Source organism: Candoia aspera, chromosome 3, assembly GCF_035149785.1.
Source record: "Candoia aspera isolate rCanAsp1 chromosome 3, rCanAsp1.hap2, whole genome shotgun sequence".
NCBI lineage: Eukaryota > Metazoa > Chordata > Lepidosauria > Squamata > Boidae > Candoia > Candoia aspera.
In genome coordinates this window covers 153,924,393-153,942,092 of record NC_086155.1, presented here as the reverse complement: position 1 = coordinate 153,942,092, position 17,700 = coordinate 153,924,393, and the positions used below count along the sequence as shown (strand labels likewise).

The window sequence follows — 17,700 nt, the reverse complement described above, 5'->3', positions numbered from 1 at the left end:
GTTTAGCTGCAAGCCAGCTTTTGCACTTTCTTCTTTCACCTTCATCATAAATTAAGAGGAGGTAAAAAGTTACTAAAATTGTTTATACCTGTGGTGAAGGTAAGAAGTCTCTTTCTCTTTCTTTTTCTTTCTTTCTTTCTTTCTTTCTTTCTTTCTTTCTTTCTTTCTTTCTTTCTTTCTTTCTTTCCCTTTACATTTTTTACTCTTTCTATTTTCTTTCTTTTAGTTTGTATTAGTTTTTACTATTGCAATTATAAACTTTAATACAATTATCTTTTTTTAAAAAAAAGAGAGAACACCATCGTGGATTAGATCAAAGATCCATCTAGTATAATTTATAATAATCCAGTGGCCAACCAGATGTCCATAGGAGACTTCTGACTGGCCACTGGAACATGAACCCTATCATGTTCAAAGGCAATTGGGATTCAGAGGCTTCCTGATGCAGGAGCAAATAGTAAATAGTCAAGTTTGTGAGATGGGTAGCTACATTCATTTAATACATAAATACAAAAATGATTTTATTTATTATTTATTTATCACAGTCATTATTAATGGTGTTATTCTCAATGGCTTTATCCAAAACAATTGCTGTGTTTTGTGACCAATATTTCACAGTTTAATTGTGTGCTACCTGCATTTTTTTTTCTTTTTGTGTGCTCTGAATTTCTGCCATTCAGCTTCAGTGGAATTTATCTTGGATTCTCACATTAAATACAGTGGGAAAACCTGGCATATTCACTTTCTTCAAAGTAAAATTTTACATCTCTGTCACTTCACCCCTCATTTAGCTTCTAAGATAGAGAGTTCTGAACATTATAGCCTTTCCACAAACAGAAGCCCCCCAGCACCTCAATATAATCTTGTCAGCCCTAATTTCCATTCTACACTTATTTTGAAGTGTTGTGGCCACAGACCATTCCAAATGCTCTTGCATTTTATTTTTAAAAGGAACTGGATGATACTTATCAACATAAACTCTTTTGAGCAGAGCAAATTTCAAACCAATAGTGCAGGAGGTTTTATTTTACAGTAAACTTACATTTCTGCATGCAGATAGAAATCATATAATTTATATTCAGCCTTGTAATTTAATTAAGAAAGGAAAACCTAAATGTTATGATATTATACATTCATTTACTCAAAGGTCGATAGATTGAAACTAGATGATATGATAGCTCAAGCCCTTTATTCAGTAAATAATACTGTACATGTGGCTTTCAGATTAAATGTATAATCTTGCTAAATTAAATCTTGGGTATTTGCTTTGTGGAATAATCTCAGAAATGAATCTGATAAAAACTCTACAGTACAATATACTTAAGTGATTTATTAGTGATACTTAAGTTAGCATACAGAAGATAAACAGTACCTGAAGTTGGTTCCACAGAAAAATAGGGCTGTTCTGGAAGAATACTATAAATCAGTCGAATACCTGCTACATACGTTGCCGTCACCTGAATCACTGACGTACCTGAAAAAGTATTGGATGAAAGATCCAGCTATTATGAAAATACTTGCTTTTGGAAAGATAATTGCTTCCCTCGATTATGATATGTTGTTCTATTTTGAATATAATATACCTTCTTTTCAAGTTTTTTGGGGGTCTGAGTCAGAAAAGGCCAATATGCAGACTTCCAGGGAAGAAATGGTGGACTGAAGATGGCTCTGTGAAAAGCAGAGCCAACTATTGCGGCTAAGAACAAGGAGCCGACAAGTAGATCAGCTCCTTCGACCCTCTCTGGAGAAAGAGGATGTGAGATTGCTGATGCTGCATTCCATATGGTTGTTCCTCATGAGGACACTGCAAGGGAGAACTGGGAGATGAGGGAATTTGCCATTCTTGCTCCAGCTGCAGTCAGAGCCTTCTAGAGATACGAAGTTCACACTTCCTTTGCTAACCACCTACAGAAATTGCCTACTAACTGATTAAAAAAGTTGGACAACTTCAAAATGGCAAGGCTGGAAACACTGGCTGAGTGCCTTCAGTCCTTAATATAAGAAAATGAAACTATCTTTATAAGCTTTAAGAATTCAAAATAAAGAGCAAAAAGCAAGACAAGATTTTGGCTATAGAAAGTTTTAAATGGATTAAGGGCTCATAAAATGCTGGAATATTTGATTTTGAATATTAAGACTTTGAAATTTATTTTAAAGAATAAATGCATTTTTGTAGGAAAGAAAAATTATTTTCGATATTGGAGACATAACAAGATAAGCAACTTATAATGGTGTTCAGAGATATTGTTGAGAAATGGCAATGGGACTTTGACTCAACAATGTCAGATATGTTGTGTGTTTTTATGAACACCCTGTTCCCAGAAGAAGCTGTTACACCAGAAGATTTGGAACAAAACTTATCTGATGTGATTATGGAGAACAAAGTGAACCAGAATTTATCACTGTATATATATAAACAAACAAACAAAAATCTTATGAGGCTCTAAAAATTAAGAAGGAAATAAAAATGATAGTTCAAGAGAGTAATTGGAATAATTTCTTCCTGCTGGACTTAAAAAAGAGGCTTGTTGAAGTTTGGAAGAAATTTGAGACAAGGGATAATGATCATTTGAACAGATTAAAGAGCAATATTGTTTTATGTAAAAGGAAGGAACATAAAGTTGACTTATTTATTCAGGGTTAAAATGGGATATGTTGTTACTTTGGGGAGTTCTTTCTGGACTTGCTGACATCTGGACTGGAAAAGACATTGAGTATTGGATTTGCTTAGAGTTAAGAGTTGAGATATGGAATGATGACTTTTATATTTGTTAATGAATGTGAATATTTTGGGGCTCTGTTTGGAGTTTTTGCTGACACCTGGATTGGAAAAGATATTATTGGACTTGCCTATAGTTAACAGTTGAGTTTTATATCTGTTAATTAAGAGGAGGTGAAGAGATAATGAAACTGTTTATACTTGTCATGATGAAGGTGGGAAGCTGCTTTCCTAGGTTTTTTTTTTCCTTTTCTTTTTCTGTATTTTCTTTCTTTTTTCTTTCTTGAACTTTTTATTCTCTCTATTTTTCTTTTTCTTTTTAGTATGTACTATCTTTTATTATTGTAGTTAAGCTTTAAATAAAAATATTATGAAAAGAAAGGACAAGAAAAGGCCAATATAAAATATAAAAGGCAAAATAAATGCCACTAACATCACAGTCCTTAGATCTAGAAATGCAAACTTGTTTTACATTCCTTTAGGTCATGAAATATGATCTGCAAAAGTGGCACTCCCTCTTTGAAATCCTTGGAAAATATGTCTATTTCATGAATGATGAGAAAGTAGAATCTTTCTTTATTTGAAAGAAGCACTGCCTGAATTTTATCCGTTTGTTTAGTATTATATAAAATTTGTAACACCTGCCTTTTATTGAATCTCACGTTGTGAATGGATAATGAAGCTGATTTTGACTGTCCATGGCAGTAAGATACAGCTTCTTTGTAACTATTTTATGTTCTGTATTTTTGCATTTCTGTGAGGGATGAGGGCCAATATGGTCATAAAAAATGAACGATATCAGGGATGCAATGACAGTTTGAGTATAACGTGCTTTAAAGCTGTTTCACAAATCAACATGTCACCCTTGCTTCTAAAAGTGAAGTCGTGTGCTGCTTCACTTCATTTGCTCTATCTTCTCTGACATTCTAGAAGCTGGAAGAAGTTTCCAATAAGCTATGTGAAGAAGAATACATTTTGGTGCATGAGTAGACGTCATTCTTTGGAGTTGCCAGTCAAGACTTTGGGGAGACATGGAACACACTGAAGAGAATCATATCATTTGGGGGACTGATGCAAAGTTATGCCATCCACACCTGGGCACATAAATAAATCCATACCAATTCAGAAGCAGTGCCTATAGATACAGTGACCATATTTTCAGGGAAAAAATAAAGGGCAACACTGAAAAAGGGACAAATCTGAAAGAGGTTCATAAGGATAAAAAATAAATAAATTTCTTATGTTTATAACTTTGCTTTACAAAGGAAATTCAAGAGAACCCTCCCCAAATACCTTTAGAAAAACACATATTCTAATAAACATCTCTAAAATCAAACAGCATATATAAGTTTATTTTAAAAAGACAATTCAATTTCCTTATTTTTCACATGAATGTGAAAGATTGTTTATTAAGTGGTACCATTTGTATGGTAAAAGTTAAATGACCAAAATAAAGGACAAAAGTGAGTTTTTTGAAAAAAATCTAAAGGACTGCTTTCTGAAATAAAGAACTGTCCTTTAAAATAAAGGACATATGGTGACTGTACCTATAGAGGGCAGAACAGACTTTTCAGATAATTGGATATAGGAAAGCAGCTCCAGTTAAGCCTTTTTTCAAGGCACATGCTTAGGATGGAGTCACTGAAGGATTCTGCTTCCCAATGTATGCTAGTCCTACCTTCATGGCTTTGAGGTCACTATGTTGAATAGTATAGTCTAGAGCAGTGTTTCTCAGCCTTGGCAGCTTGAAGTCCACATATCTTCAATTTGCCAAGCTTGAGAAACACCGATCTAGAGGAAGTCCTACTCATATTTGCTTAAATCATATTGTTTTATCATACTACATGGTGAAAAAAATATTTTAAATGAAATCTTAGTGAGAACTCATCTCCCTATGGCCCAGGTCTTAGTGTAAGAATATGGTGGTAGAATATGAACAATAATCATAAATGGGAAAGCAGAGTATATCTGAATGTAATTGGACACTCTTTGCAATAAATAAATTAGAAAAGATACTCCAATTACATTGATTTACTGTCATTTCACATGGAAGTAGTAATCCTGATGAAAGGAATTCAGGTTAAGGAGCTTGAATGGATGTTGTTACTAATTTTAATACTCTTCTCAACATTTACTGGACATTTCTTTTTTAAAAAATCCCATTGTTCCTTAGTTTCTGTTTGTTTTAAATTATATTTTTATTGCACATTAACCTGAATGTCAATAAATTCTATAAATCAGTAAAATGAACAAAAAAAAATCATACAAAAAAGTCAAGCTGCTAAGCTGTGGGTTTTTTTTCCTCTCACTCCCCTATACTATTTCTGCACTAATGGGCACCCTTTTTATACTTTCTGCTTTTGAAAATACATGTATGCATGTGAGATGCTCTGTTCTTTTAATTTTCCACTTGCAGTAGAGTGAAGAGATGGTAATACAAGATTCAGGTCAGAAAAAAAAAAAGAGGCAATTGCACTGCATCAATCCCTAATTTAATGCCTGTGGTATGGCTTGAAAGAAAGAAACTCCAAACAAGCAATGCAGCTATGACCCACAAGAAGATTGTGATAGCTTTTCATATCCTTGAGGTCTGTAATGAGCATTTTCTGCTGAAGAACAGATACTACAATCCATCTACTGAAGACAATTTCATCTCTACTTGGGAGTTGTCTGTGTCCTATATCTAAATCTGATACCATCCCAAGGGCCTTTTGGGAGATTATACCCATGAAGAAATATTCCCAAGCAGTCTCTCTCTCTCATTTTGCTGAGTTTATGTCCAACTCATTTCTTACCTAACTTTTAAATTTAAGTACAAATCAACATCCCTGTCAGGTGAAAGAAGACCTACAGCATTTGCTTAGAGCATCACATTATTGCATCCTGCTATTGGATGTTTCACCTATCAATTCATCAGCAGAGCCCCAAAGGATTTTTATTTTCTTATAAAAAGCTATTATCTGTAAAGAAGTTGATAGGGAAGGTGATTGTTGTCAAACCATTAGAAAATCCCCAAATATTTTTAAACAACTTCTGAACTGTGTCATAGGTAATCTATGCTGTGGATCTCATATTGGTTACCAGTAGGTTTCTAGGTACAATTTAAAAGGTTTGACCTATAAAGCCCTTTATCGTTTGGCACCCATTTACATTCAAGACCATATTCTCCCACTAGAATCAGAGGCAGTTGATCTTGCTGGGAAGAGCTGCTGGAGGTTCCCCACTTTCAGGAGGTGAGGGGGTTGAGGCTTAGAGGAGCAGGCAGTACAAGTCCTCTGGAATGTCTTCCCTATGAAAACTTCCCATTTTAACTACTTTCCATAAGCAGCTAAAAAATGGACATGGCTTTCTGGATTGTTGGCTGCTGGTGTTGCTTATGCTTTATATATGCATGTTTAAATGTTTCTAATTTTAACCTAGCTATGGATGTTTAAATGGATTGATTGATTATGTGTCATCAAGTCACTGTCGACTCCTAGAAACAACATAGATTTTCTCCATAATGATCTGTCCCTAACCTGGTTTTTCAAGTCTTCCAATTGTGCACTCATATCCAATGTAACTGAGTCCATCCACCTTGCTGCTGGTCATCCTCTTCTTCACTTTTCTTCCACCTTTCCCAGCATTAGACTCTTCTCCAGAGAGATAAGTCTTCCCATCATGTTTCCAAAGTAGGATAATCTGAGCCTGGTCTTTTGTGACTCGAGTGAGAACCCTGGGTTGATTCATTTAATGATCTATTTGTTTTCTCAACTGTCCACACTATTCTCAGGAGTCTTCTCCAACACCAAAGTTCAAAAGTGTCAATACTTTTCTTATACTGCTTCTTTAAAGTCCAACTTTCCCTTCCACAGGGAATACCATGGCTTGCATGATTCCAATCTTTGTAGGTATAGATGCATCACAGCATTTGAATATATTTTCTAAGGCCTTCATAGCTGTTCTACAAAGAGCTAGTCTGTGTTGCATTTCTGGGGGTGTTGTTCCTTTATTGTTGAATATTTTAATTGTTACTATATACCTTGTGAATTGTATATTTTGGGGTTCTCTCAGGATTGCAGCAGAATATAAATTTAATAATAAAAATAAACAGAATGCTATATGTATGTCATTTTGTTAAGAGAGCAGTGTATATGCTTAATTCAGCTTCAAGATTCCGATTCACTGGGATACCTGGTTAATTAGTGATGTTAAGTGGAAGGGACACTCCAATTTGAGGAGAATTTAATTGAAATGAGCCACTGAGTGGCATTCCAGCATGCAATGTTTTTTTTTTTCCCTTCAAAGCATTAGATCAGAAGAGTCACACTGCCTCATTCTAGATGCAAAGAGCCTCTATCCATGTCCTTTACACATGCAGGGTCCCTCTTCCACTGAAGGAAAGCAGCCAGCCAAATTGTGTTGATGTCAGCTTCACTGGGGCCAAGTGACTTGATTTTCCAAGTCAGTGTGCCATCTTGAATTACATCATTGTAGCAGTCAAGACAGATGCAGTTCCTGAAAATAGAATGGAGGTGCCTTTGGCCAGGTCATTAGAACAGTGTGACTTTTTCAAGCTTCCCTGTAAGCCTGGGGGAGGAAAAAAAAATCTGCTGGAGCTTTAAAAGCTGCATTATTTTTAATGAGTGGACTTCTTAAAGCAGCCGCATTTTTTTTTTCCAACCTGAAAACATTTGGCTGTTTTGTAGCAGAGAGGTATTGTACTCATGTGATGTTGAAACATTTTTTTCCCTAATCATCTTCCAAGTATGCAAACCCTTATTGAAAACACTCAGTATGAATACCATGAAAACTCCAGGAGAATTGTGGAGGGGAAAAAATTCTTTTAAATGAAACTTCAAGCCCACTGAAATACCCAGTATGTATGGCACATTCTAGTCATGCTCATTTTTAGAGATACACTGTCTTCATTGACATTTAAGCTACATAACTATGTTTTGTGGAAAATGCTAAATGCCTTAGGGAATGCTATACTGTTCCATTTGCAAAAGATGTCATTTACTTTTATGCTTTCCTCGGGTCTAATGAAATGTATATGGGGAGGAGAAAGCAGCAAGAAAGTGTGCTGAATCTTAAAACAAATGTGTATTTATATTAATGTAGATATTGGTTCTTGAACAATTTTGCCCACCTTTGACTGGTATGCCAGTTGTGGACCTTTTTGTAACAAGAAATCCATATGACAGTGATTTATGCTCTTATCACCTCTAATTTAGACTACTACAACACTCTTTTAGGGCTACCTTTGAAGACCACTCAGAAACTACAATGCCAGCTGGTGGGTCAAAACAATGACAGAGTAACACCTCTGCTACTTGTGGTTGCCAACTGGTATGCAGTTAAAAATCCTGGAGATTACATGACTTGGCTCTGAGCTACCTTTGAGGCCATCTCCTCCAAGAAGAATCTTCCTGTCCTTTTGTTCTTTTTGAGAGGAGATGTTTTTGGTTCCTATCCAGCATGAGGTTAAAGGATATGGACCTGGAGGTACTGTAGATCTTCTCTGTTCTAGCCTTCCTCTTATGAAGCAGCTTCCTCTCTGAGGTCAGATTGGCTCCTTCCATGCTGAGCTTTCAAAGACAGTTAAATGTTGTTATTCCATTGGGCATTTGTTAGTTACATGTCTGGCTTGTAGACTTGTTTTCTGTGATTACCTTGATATTTATTTTTGCTTTTTTATTTTTATTATGAATTTAATTGATTTTTAAAAATCTGTTAGAATTGTTGCTGTTGTAAACCACCTAGAGGTTTGGAATGATGTAGCATAGGAATATGTGCAATAAATAAATCGACATCTCTTGGAACTAAATATGTTACATATGTTGAAGATATTACAACATCTGAAAAAGAACTGAAATGTATTTGAATGCACTTTAGGCACAAAGCTGCTGCTTCTCCTTCTCCCTCCTTTTTGTCACCTCCAGATTCAATTATCTTGAAAACTGTCAGAAACAGAGTGATCCATACTGGATCAAGGGCTCACAAAACTGCCCAGATATATCTTCCCAAATACCATGCAAATACTAAGAAGCAAAACAGTTCATAGTGGACAGTGAGAAGGCACAGACAGAAAGATGGAGCTGTAGGTTGAATCCAGTGCAAATTGGAAAGGCAGCAAAAGGAGCTGCAACTCTCAATCCAAATTGCTGGCAGCTGACTTCTGGTTAGAATTCATGTTGAATTAGATGTCTCTGAAGGAGTGGGGACAGCATTGCAGTGGAGATCAGTGGCCAGATGGAGAATTCTGGCCAGTGAAATATCTCTGGAAAAAAGAGAGATTGTGAGAACGCTCACATGTACTCTGCACAGCTGCTCTTCATGAGTAGACTGCAGGAACCAAGGTTTTTGTGTTCAACATATGATTTGAGTGGCTGGAAGTCTAGGGATTTTGACCAAGCTCACAGTCACAATGTAGCCTATATGGACATAAGGTTTGCCGAGCCTCATTTCTTAATCACTTTTGGAAATTACTTCTTAATTACTTTTCACCTATTAGAAACCTTTGAAGTGACAAGTTTTATAACACTCACTGGATGAATTTCCTTCAATCTTTAGCAAAAGAAGTTTTAAATACAAGTTTAAAGGGAAAAAAAAAACTTTTTTGGGGGGGGATAAACAGGAAAAGGTGATTAGAATGTTGATTTTGGAAAGTTACAAATGTATTAAGGGTCCAGATAGATTTGAAATAAGATTTTGAAATTAATTATAAGAATCATTCCCAAGGGAAAATACTGTTTTAAATTCTTAAACAAAAATGATAGGATGAGACTTTGAAGGTTGGACACTAGACGGAACCAGAAGGAATAAAGGTTACAATTAAAGGAGAAGAACACTTAAATTTGACTTATTAATTCAGAATGGACCAAACTACTTTAACATTGAATGTACTGAAAGATATTTGTGAACAGTGGACCCAGAAGTTATTAAGAGTGTCTGCCTCTATAGATAGACTGTGTTTAAAAGGTGTTATGGAAGAGGAACAAGTTTTACCGGACAAGACTGAGAATGATTTGAAAGTGGATTTAAAAATGACAGGCTACAAGAATGATATGGAAAAAAGATGTTACACTGGACATACAAAAGAAACTGGCTGATGTCTTAATAATTAAAAGGGACATACAATTAACAAACTAGAAGATTGACTTGGATAATTTTCCTATATTGGATTTACGAAGGAAATTTGTTAAAGTTTTGAAAGACTTGGTGAGAAGGGACAAAGAAAAAAAGGAAAAGAAATCAAGTTCAAGGACGTTATTTGAAGGGCTTAAATATTAAGATAGTTAAAAAAAAAAAGGAATATAAAGCTGGTTTATTTGATCAAGGTTAAAATAGAGATGTTGTTATCTCTGGTAACCCTTAATGAATTTTTGCTGACCAGGACTGAACAACATTTGTTTATGGATAAGAGATGAGATATGGGAAGAAGATATCATTTGTTGTATTTTAAAAGAATGTGATATGTTGCTAAAATTGTTTATACTTGTTGTGATGAAGGGGGAAGTTATTTCTTTTTATATTTCTTTTCTCTTTTTTTTACTATATTATTTTTTCTTTTCTATTTTTCTATTTTTCTTTCTTCTTATCTGCACTTTCTACTTTGTCTTTGTATTCTTTTATTCTTTTATTTTTTAGTTTGTATTAGTTTCTATCTTTTTAATTTTAATGCTTAGTAAAATTATTATTAAAAAAAAATGCTGGCAGCTATCTTATGCCATTTTCAGTGGGGCTGCACAAGCCAGACAAAGTGGACTGGTTCTATTTTGCTCTATATACTTACCAATACTTGTACAGGTAAGCAAACCTGAGTACAAATCTCTAGAGATGGGAACTGCAACTTTTTCAGGCCCAGGGCATCAGAATATATAGGGTTTCCTGGATTCAATCCCTGGAAATTTAAGCCAAATGGGTTTTTTTTTGGGGGGGGGGGTTGTTGGAGGAAGAGATCCTAGAAACCCAGCCCCTGAAATATTATTGGGCCAGATTAGCAAAGAGTATTCTTGAATGCTTATTTTAAAAAAGCAGAAATCTCCAGAAAGTTGAAATATAGAAAATGCTGTGTCCAGAAAATCCAGCCTCAGGGTATAATGTAACATAATCAAATCAAATCAATTTTTATTCAGTCGTAGACCAGCAAATAAAACAGAAGATTGACATCTGATTAAAAACACTTTTAGAAAAAAAAAAACAAAAAAACTTAAAATTCTAAAAAAAGATCTAAGAAAAATTAGAAGAGATATTGCAGCGGTAATGGGACATATGTTTAAAGTACAGTATCCTTGTGAAGTCTGGATCCTTGAAAAAATGCACTCCTGCAGCAACTACAGTGCTTATTTTTTCAGTTCCAACACAGCATCAATAGAAGGACTAAGTATAAGATGCCATACCTTCTAGAGACATTTCAGGAACAGTGGCTTCGTAAGGGCCATCTAAGAACTGTGGGCCATTATTGTTCAGAGAATTATCTTGCTTGTCTAAGTCAGACTTCACCTGAAAAAAAAAGTAAGAAGTTTATTTGCAAATATCATTCAAGTAAAGCTTACTGTTTTCAAAGTGAAATCAAGGGGATAGAGATAGGCAGGCAGGCAGGCAAGATAGATAGATAGATAGATAGATAGAGAGAGAGAGAGAGAGATGATAGACAGATAGATAGATTGATTGACAGATTGTTATATGATAGATTGCTTTTAGATTGAGATTCATATTAACCTGAGTGTGTTAAGGGCTCTCTTTCTTGGCTATATTAACATCCATGCATCGTTTACTTGGTGACCATATATATTTATTTTGTACTTTTAATTGCTTTTAATTATTTTAATTGTTTTACAGTTTTTATTATTGCAAGCTGCCCACAGCCATTTGTTGAGATGAGTGGCTATAGAAAAGAAAGAAATAGAAATAGAAATAGAAACACAGATAATGCGGCATTTTAGTTGCAAAGCAACTGATGCATTGTTTGTCTGCCCAAATTTATTTATTTCAGAATTTTCTTCCTGGATCAGAACCACAGTTGCAGAACCACTCAGAGTCCCTATTCTAACTGCCCAGAGTCCCTCTTCTGGGGGGAGATGGGCAGTGGCAAAATTTAAATAAATAAATAAATTTGACATTTGCTGCATAATTCTTGCCAGTAGATTTATCAGCCAGCAACCATCTTTATCAGCCAGATCATTCATTTTGGATGGATACAAAAAAAGTGACAAGCCCAAGAGATGACAGATCAAACAACAACAAACAGCAGGACTCCGAGTTCTACCATTTCCCCCTCCTTTTCAATATCTACAGGAAGCCAATGGGTGATATATTATTGATATAACCCAGTTATACATCTCTGTCCCTGTCTGGCCAAGTGAAGCTGTTTTAGTTCTGTCCCACTGCCTGGAGCCTATAAGAGTCTGGATGGGGAAGAACAGGTTGAGGTTCTCTGCCAAGACACAGTGGGTATGGGTTTTGAGGCCCCCAGATCTGGAATTAGAGTGTTTCCATTTTGGTTCTGGATGGGGTGGCACTTCCCTGTTCAGACGTGCTGTGCAATGTGGCGTTTCTCCTGGACTCACAGCTCCTTCTTGAAGAGCAGGTGACAGCTGTGGCCACTGGGTCTTTTGCACAACTACATCTTGTGAGCCTGTTGCACCTATTCCTGGACTGGAGGCCCTGCTCAGTCATTCATGCCCTAGTCACTTCCTACTGGGCTACTACAATGTACTCTACATGGGGATGCCCAGAGTACCATCTATAAACTTCAGTTGATCCAGAATGCAGCAGCGTGAGTAGTTATGGGTGCAGCTTGTTATGCCCAGGTAATGCTGCTACTCTGTGAGTTGCACTGGCTCCCAATAGGGTGTGATTCAATGTACAGGTTATTCCCCTTAACACCCTACATTGCATAGGACTGAGTTACTTATGGGATCACCTTCTTCCAAGAACATCTGTCCACCCCACATGCTCCCATAGGGAGGGCATGTTCCAGGTTCCTTCTTTTAAACTTTTCCACCTCATGAGACCCAGGAAACACCTTTTCGATGGCTGCCCCTGTGCCCTGCAACAATCTCCCTCTCCAATATATGACAGGCCCCAAATCTGCTTGCCTTTAGAAAAGCTGTTAAGACCTGGGTTTTTCCCCAGGCATTTGGGTCCTATTGTGCGGAGTCCACTTTTGGTTGTATTTATTATATTTATATTGGTCACCATTTATACTGTGCATGTTATACTTATATAATCTGTATGTTTTATGTTATGTGGTTCTTTTAGCTTATCGTTTGCTTTTCTGTTGTATGTTGCTCAAAGTCATATTGTTTCTGTTGGGTGGCCTTATAAATATAGTAAATTAAAAAAATAAATTAAATAAAATCCAATTTAGCAATACTCTCAAGTGTGAATAAAGTTTCAATATGAATATTTAAATTGTATTGTATACCTATCTGAGGCTATGCCATGGCCCAACCTGGATTTTTTCTACAATGTTTCCTTCTCTTTCCCTTCTTTGCTGCTTTTGATTAATATAATCTATAGCCTGAAGAAGAATCTCCCTGAATATTTTGTAACTCTTTGGGTATCTTGGAAATATACATTTTAATACTTTATTTTTATTTTCTGTCTTAGATTTTTCCTGCTTTTTGTGCCTCCCACCAAATCAGTGTTGTCCTACCTTTGAACTATATACTCTGATTAACATTCCTACAACAGCATATGTCACAAAATAAAGCATATGTATCTTTATCTCTAATTACAAGTTCTAATTAAATAGCATAACACTTTTGGTCCTAGAGAAGAGCATAGTACACTAACTCAGAATGCAAAATGATACATGTCCTACTCTCTCATTGCTTCTGATTTATTTCCAACAAATCTCAAAAATTCTGGACTGGAGGAACTAAGTGTCTGTAAATATCTCCAAACATGACGTATAATTTAACTTTGATTTTCCATGCATGGCAAGTGATTTACAGGTTCCCCTGCCCATTGCACATCTGCCCAGCTTTGACCTTGATCCCACTTTTGGATTTTTGAGGCAGGAGAAGGCTGAATAACCTTCATGGACCAAACCAAAGATCCCTTTACTCCAGCATTCTGTGTCACACAGTAGCCAATTCAATATATTTGGCAAACTCATAAGCATGTAGGGAAGGGCAACAGATCTCTTGTACCTTGGGTGTTTAAAATTTATTACCAGTGATTCAGGAGGCTTTATACAGTCATCCAGACTTGTAGCACTGACAGTTCAACCCTCCATGAATTTATTTAGCTCCCTTTTAAACATTCCAAATTGGTGGCTATCACCACATGTGATGGTAACAAATCCTATAGTTTAACCTTCTTTTGTGTAAAATTGTATTTTCCTGCATTTTGTTTCAGCAGATGACCTCAGGTTCTAACAATGTATGAGAGGGAGAAAAACTCTGGATCTGCATCTTCTGCACCATGCTTGAATTTATACATCTTCATCTTGCCTCCACTACTTCACTTGACTCTAAGTTAAAACCCCCAAAAGCTTTTTATATAGGAGTTATTTTATCTGCTAATAATTTTGTTGCCAGTTTTTAAAAACCTCTTCCAATTCTATTACATGCTTTCTGAGGTGAATGACCAGAATTGTATACAGTATTTGAAATGCACTCTTGTTAGAGATGTATATGAGGATACTTTTATTTTTTGGTTCATTCTTAATGATTCCAAGTGTGAAACTTGTCTTTTCTTGGTAGTCACACAACTGCCGTAGTGAATAATAATTACACTGCACACTGAGCTAAGTCTCCCCTACCTTCCCACCCAACCAGGATGTCAGAATAAATAAACCATTGGTTTAATACATTAGGGTTAGTCTATTATTCACATTCAAAGGAAAGCATCAAGAGTCCTTATAAAAATTCCGTGCAGAAATTCACTGAAAAGAGATAAGGAAAAGCAACTTTTCTTCCCCTATGTACACTGTCCTTTATGTGGGTCAAAATGTACTGCAGTCACTTTCTTTAGTATTTGGATTAAAAATCCACATTTAAATTCCCCTACTCTTTTGTTGATTTTTTTTTAAAAGCAAACTTTCAGATATATGAGTACATTTTAAAAGGATACCAAGTTTGTAGATACATGCATTTTAATGTGAATCTCTCTTAGCCCCTTTTGAAATAAGTCATCATACTTCCACCATGGTTGCTTTGAAAAGCTGTGAAAAATAATTAAGGGATTTTGAGCTCTTCACCCTTTGGGCCCAATTAAATTTTAGTGATAGTTAATTAGTGGTTAAACTTTTTGCCATTCATTCAGCTTGAAAGTTGCCTTACAGAAAAGGTTGCAAGATCTAGAGATCAAAAAAATGGATTTAGGTTTGTTTTTGTTTACGTGTTTAGTCTTGCTTTTTTCAGCAGTGAAGGAGAAGACAAAAAAAGAGATGAGGAAGATTCGGGATAAAATTAGCAAATGTGCAACCAGTGTCTATATTTTAAGGAGAATAAAAAAATAATTGCTCATTATGGCAAAGCCACATTAAAGTAATGAACCATGCTGGCCCCCATTGCTGGCTTACTAGTAAAGGATTTAGTATTAATCTACTTCATTAAAAAATAATGATGAGTAAATTAGCCACTACTTAACATAATCAAATATCCACCTGAGTGATACTGGTAAACTCATTCCTTGTTGTTCTGTGTATATACTTTGATGAAGAACTAAAACTGAAAACCAATGGTGACAAAAGGCTGAAGTCAATTGCCAGTTGTTGATAATGAATTAACTCTTTTAGTTTAGAAGACAGAAAGGCTTGGTCAGTTCCACAGATTTGTTTTTCTGATTTAGGCATTCCAATGCTTGAGACAGATTTTCCAACTTGACACCTTCTAGAAGTATTGGAGCCCAAACTCCCAGAGAAGCCCAAATAACCCCAAGAGACTGGCAGCAATGAGGTAATGCCAGTGACCAGCTGGTGAAGCCCCAGAGAAGAATAACACCTTTAAAATGATTATATATATAAAAATAAAAATAAAAGCAGGAAAACTACTGCTGCTTTATGGATATTCAGTCATGCAGATGACTTGCTCTCTTGCCATTCAGGTGATATCACTTGCATTATCACCCACAGTAGTATCTGTTTGATGTCCCACTCCACCAGTTAAAATGATGCCATCTTCTGCTGTGTATAATGACCCTCCAGCATCTGGTGAAGCATTTTCACAGTGCACAGCACCTGTGGCTAAGGAATCTGAAGAAGAGGTGATTCATGGATGTGAAGATGCAGAAGAAGGTTGGAGCAGAGATGTGATGGCAATGAAACCAGAGGCAAAAGTATCAGCATGAGGCAGCGGAAGGATAAAGTGGTGGAGAAAAGGGAGTAAAAACAAGTGGAAAGAATAGCCTGGATAAGGGAATGATCAAGAAAGCCTGCACCCACAAGGCCCTTGCCTACCCCTTCACATGTCACAACCTCTCAGCAAAAATTCCCAGCTCCCTGGCCAAACATAGTTTCTGTGGAGAGAAGCTCTATGCCTAAATGAAAGCTGAGTCAGAACTGCTCCAGATTTTATTAAATTAGAACCTTTAGGAGAATAGTAGAGAATGTAAACTCTTGTTTCTAGACTCCCATATCGTTTATATGTCATTGTATATTGCTATACATACATCACAAGAAAGTTTCAAGGGAAATATTTTCTCACCAGGCCAGATTAAAGGAAAGCTTAGTGAAGCAGCCAGAGACTAATCAACACCTCCTCAGTCTCTTGCTAATCTTCCTTTAGAAGAGTTACCATACCTGGCCTGATTTCAAGGGAAGTGTTGACATCATTTCTTCCTGTGCAACCAGCAAGCTCCGAATGTGGCTGTGTTTCACACTCTGAGATCTCATCAAACCTTGTTCTATGTCCTTAGTATTACACTTGTGCATGCAGGGAAGACATGGCCCCAACTGAACGAGGGTCAAAGCAAGAGAAACCCATTTCTGACAATACATGCTGATATTCCCTTTTCAATCAATATGCATCTGTGGGAAGAAAAAAAAAGTAACTCTTAGAAAGAGCAGAAACACTGTTTCTGTGTCAAATTGATGAAATTCACCTTAAAAAAATGGCATCCTTGATTCCATGTTTGTTTTTCAGAAACATGTAAACCCACAAATTGCATACAGACCAGAAAATCATCTTTCCTTTATTGCATCTGACCAATTAAGCTTTATCATTCTTATCATGCAAACTAACAACAGTTCTAAAATTTATTTGGAGCTATAAGCACTTAAAAGGAAAAATAAAGAGGTGTTTTTTTTTCTTTTTTGCCAATTTCAACTAATCCAGCAACAGAATATATTCACTTTTAGCCCTGTTTGTTTTTTTTCCTAGTGCAGTGTTCTCAGCCTCAGCAACTTTAGGATGTGTGGACTCCACCTCCCAGCCTGCTGGCTGGGGAATTCTGGGAGTTGAAGTCCACACATCTTAAAGTTGCCAAGGTTGAGAAACACTGTCTTAGTGTATAAATTCTATGCATAAAGAAAGGAAATGCTACAAGTCCATTAGCTCTGTGCTCTCTTTTGACATTCCCATTGCCTTCTTCATATGGAATGAAATTGTCCAGAGCCACCTCTCCTTATGCAATTTCTCCCAAAGAGGGAACAAGCCCGAGAGATGATTTGTGCTGTGACTTCCACATGAACAGACATGCCAATGACAGAGTGTTCGGGTGGAAGCTTTCATGCCTATTATCATACAGCATATACAAAGATTATTTCCCTGTGTGGGACTCAAAAGGATTTGTTTCGGAAGTTTGGTGAAATGGATTTCGTCATGTTGCACACATTCTGTTGCACACATTCTATTGTATAAACCTGAATGTTAAGATTGAAATTAGCTACAGTAGCTCTATGTTTACTTTCTTTTTGTTTTTTGGAGTGGGAGAAGTCTGTTACTTTGATAAAAAGATTGATCAGACGTGTCTTTTTATTTCCTTTTCCAATTTAGTTATTTTAAAAGGAAAAGAAGAGAACAGGGAAAAAAGACAAATGGAAA

General features: G+C 36.1%; 1 protein-coding gene across 1 annotated transcript in view; it reads right to left on the bottom strand.

The window, feature by feature from the left end:
- LOC134494110 (cadherin-19-like) overlaps window positions 1-16,692 on the bottom strand; it is a 48,247-nt gene extending 31,555 nt beyond the window's left edge. Inside the window, exons 1-3 of the mRNA XM_063299056.1 lie at window positions 16,458-16,692; window positions 11,104-11,206; window positions 1,373-1,474 (exon numbers count right to left, since the gene is read on the bottom strand). Coding sequence (XP_063155126.1) covers window positions 1,373-1,474; window positions 11,104-11,206; window positions 16,458-16,655 — 403 coding nt within the window. The 5' untranslated portion in view covers window positions 16,656-16,692. The remainder of the gene's footprint in view (window positions 1-1,372; window positions 1,475-11,103; window positions 11,207-16,457) is intronic.
- Window positions 16,693-17,700: the final 1,008 nt, after the last annotated feature.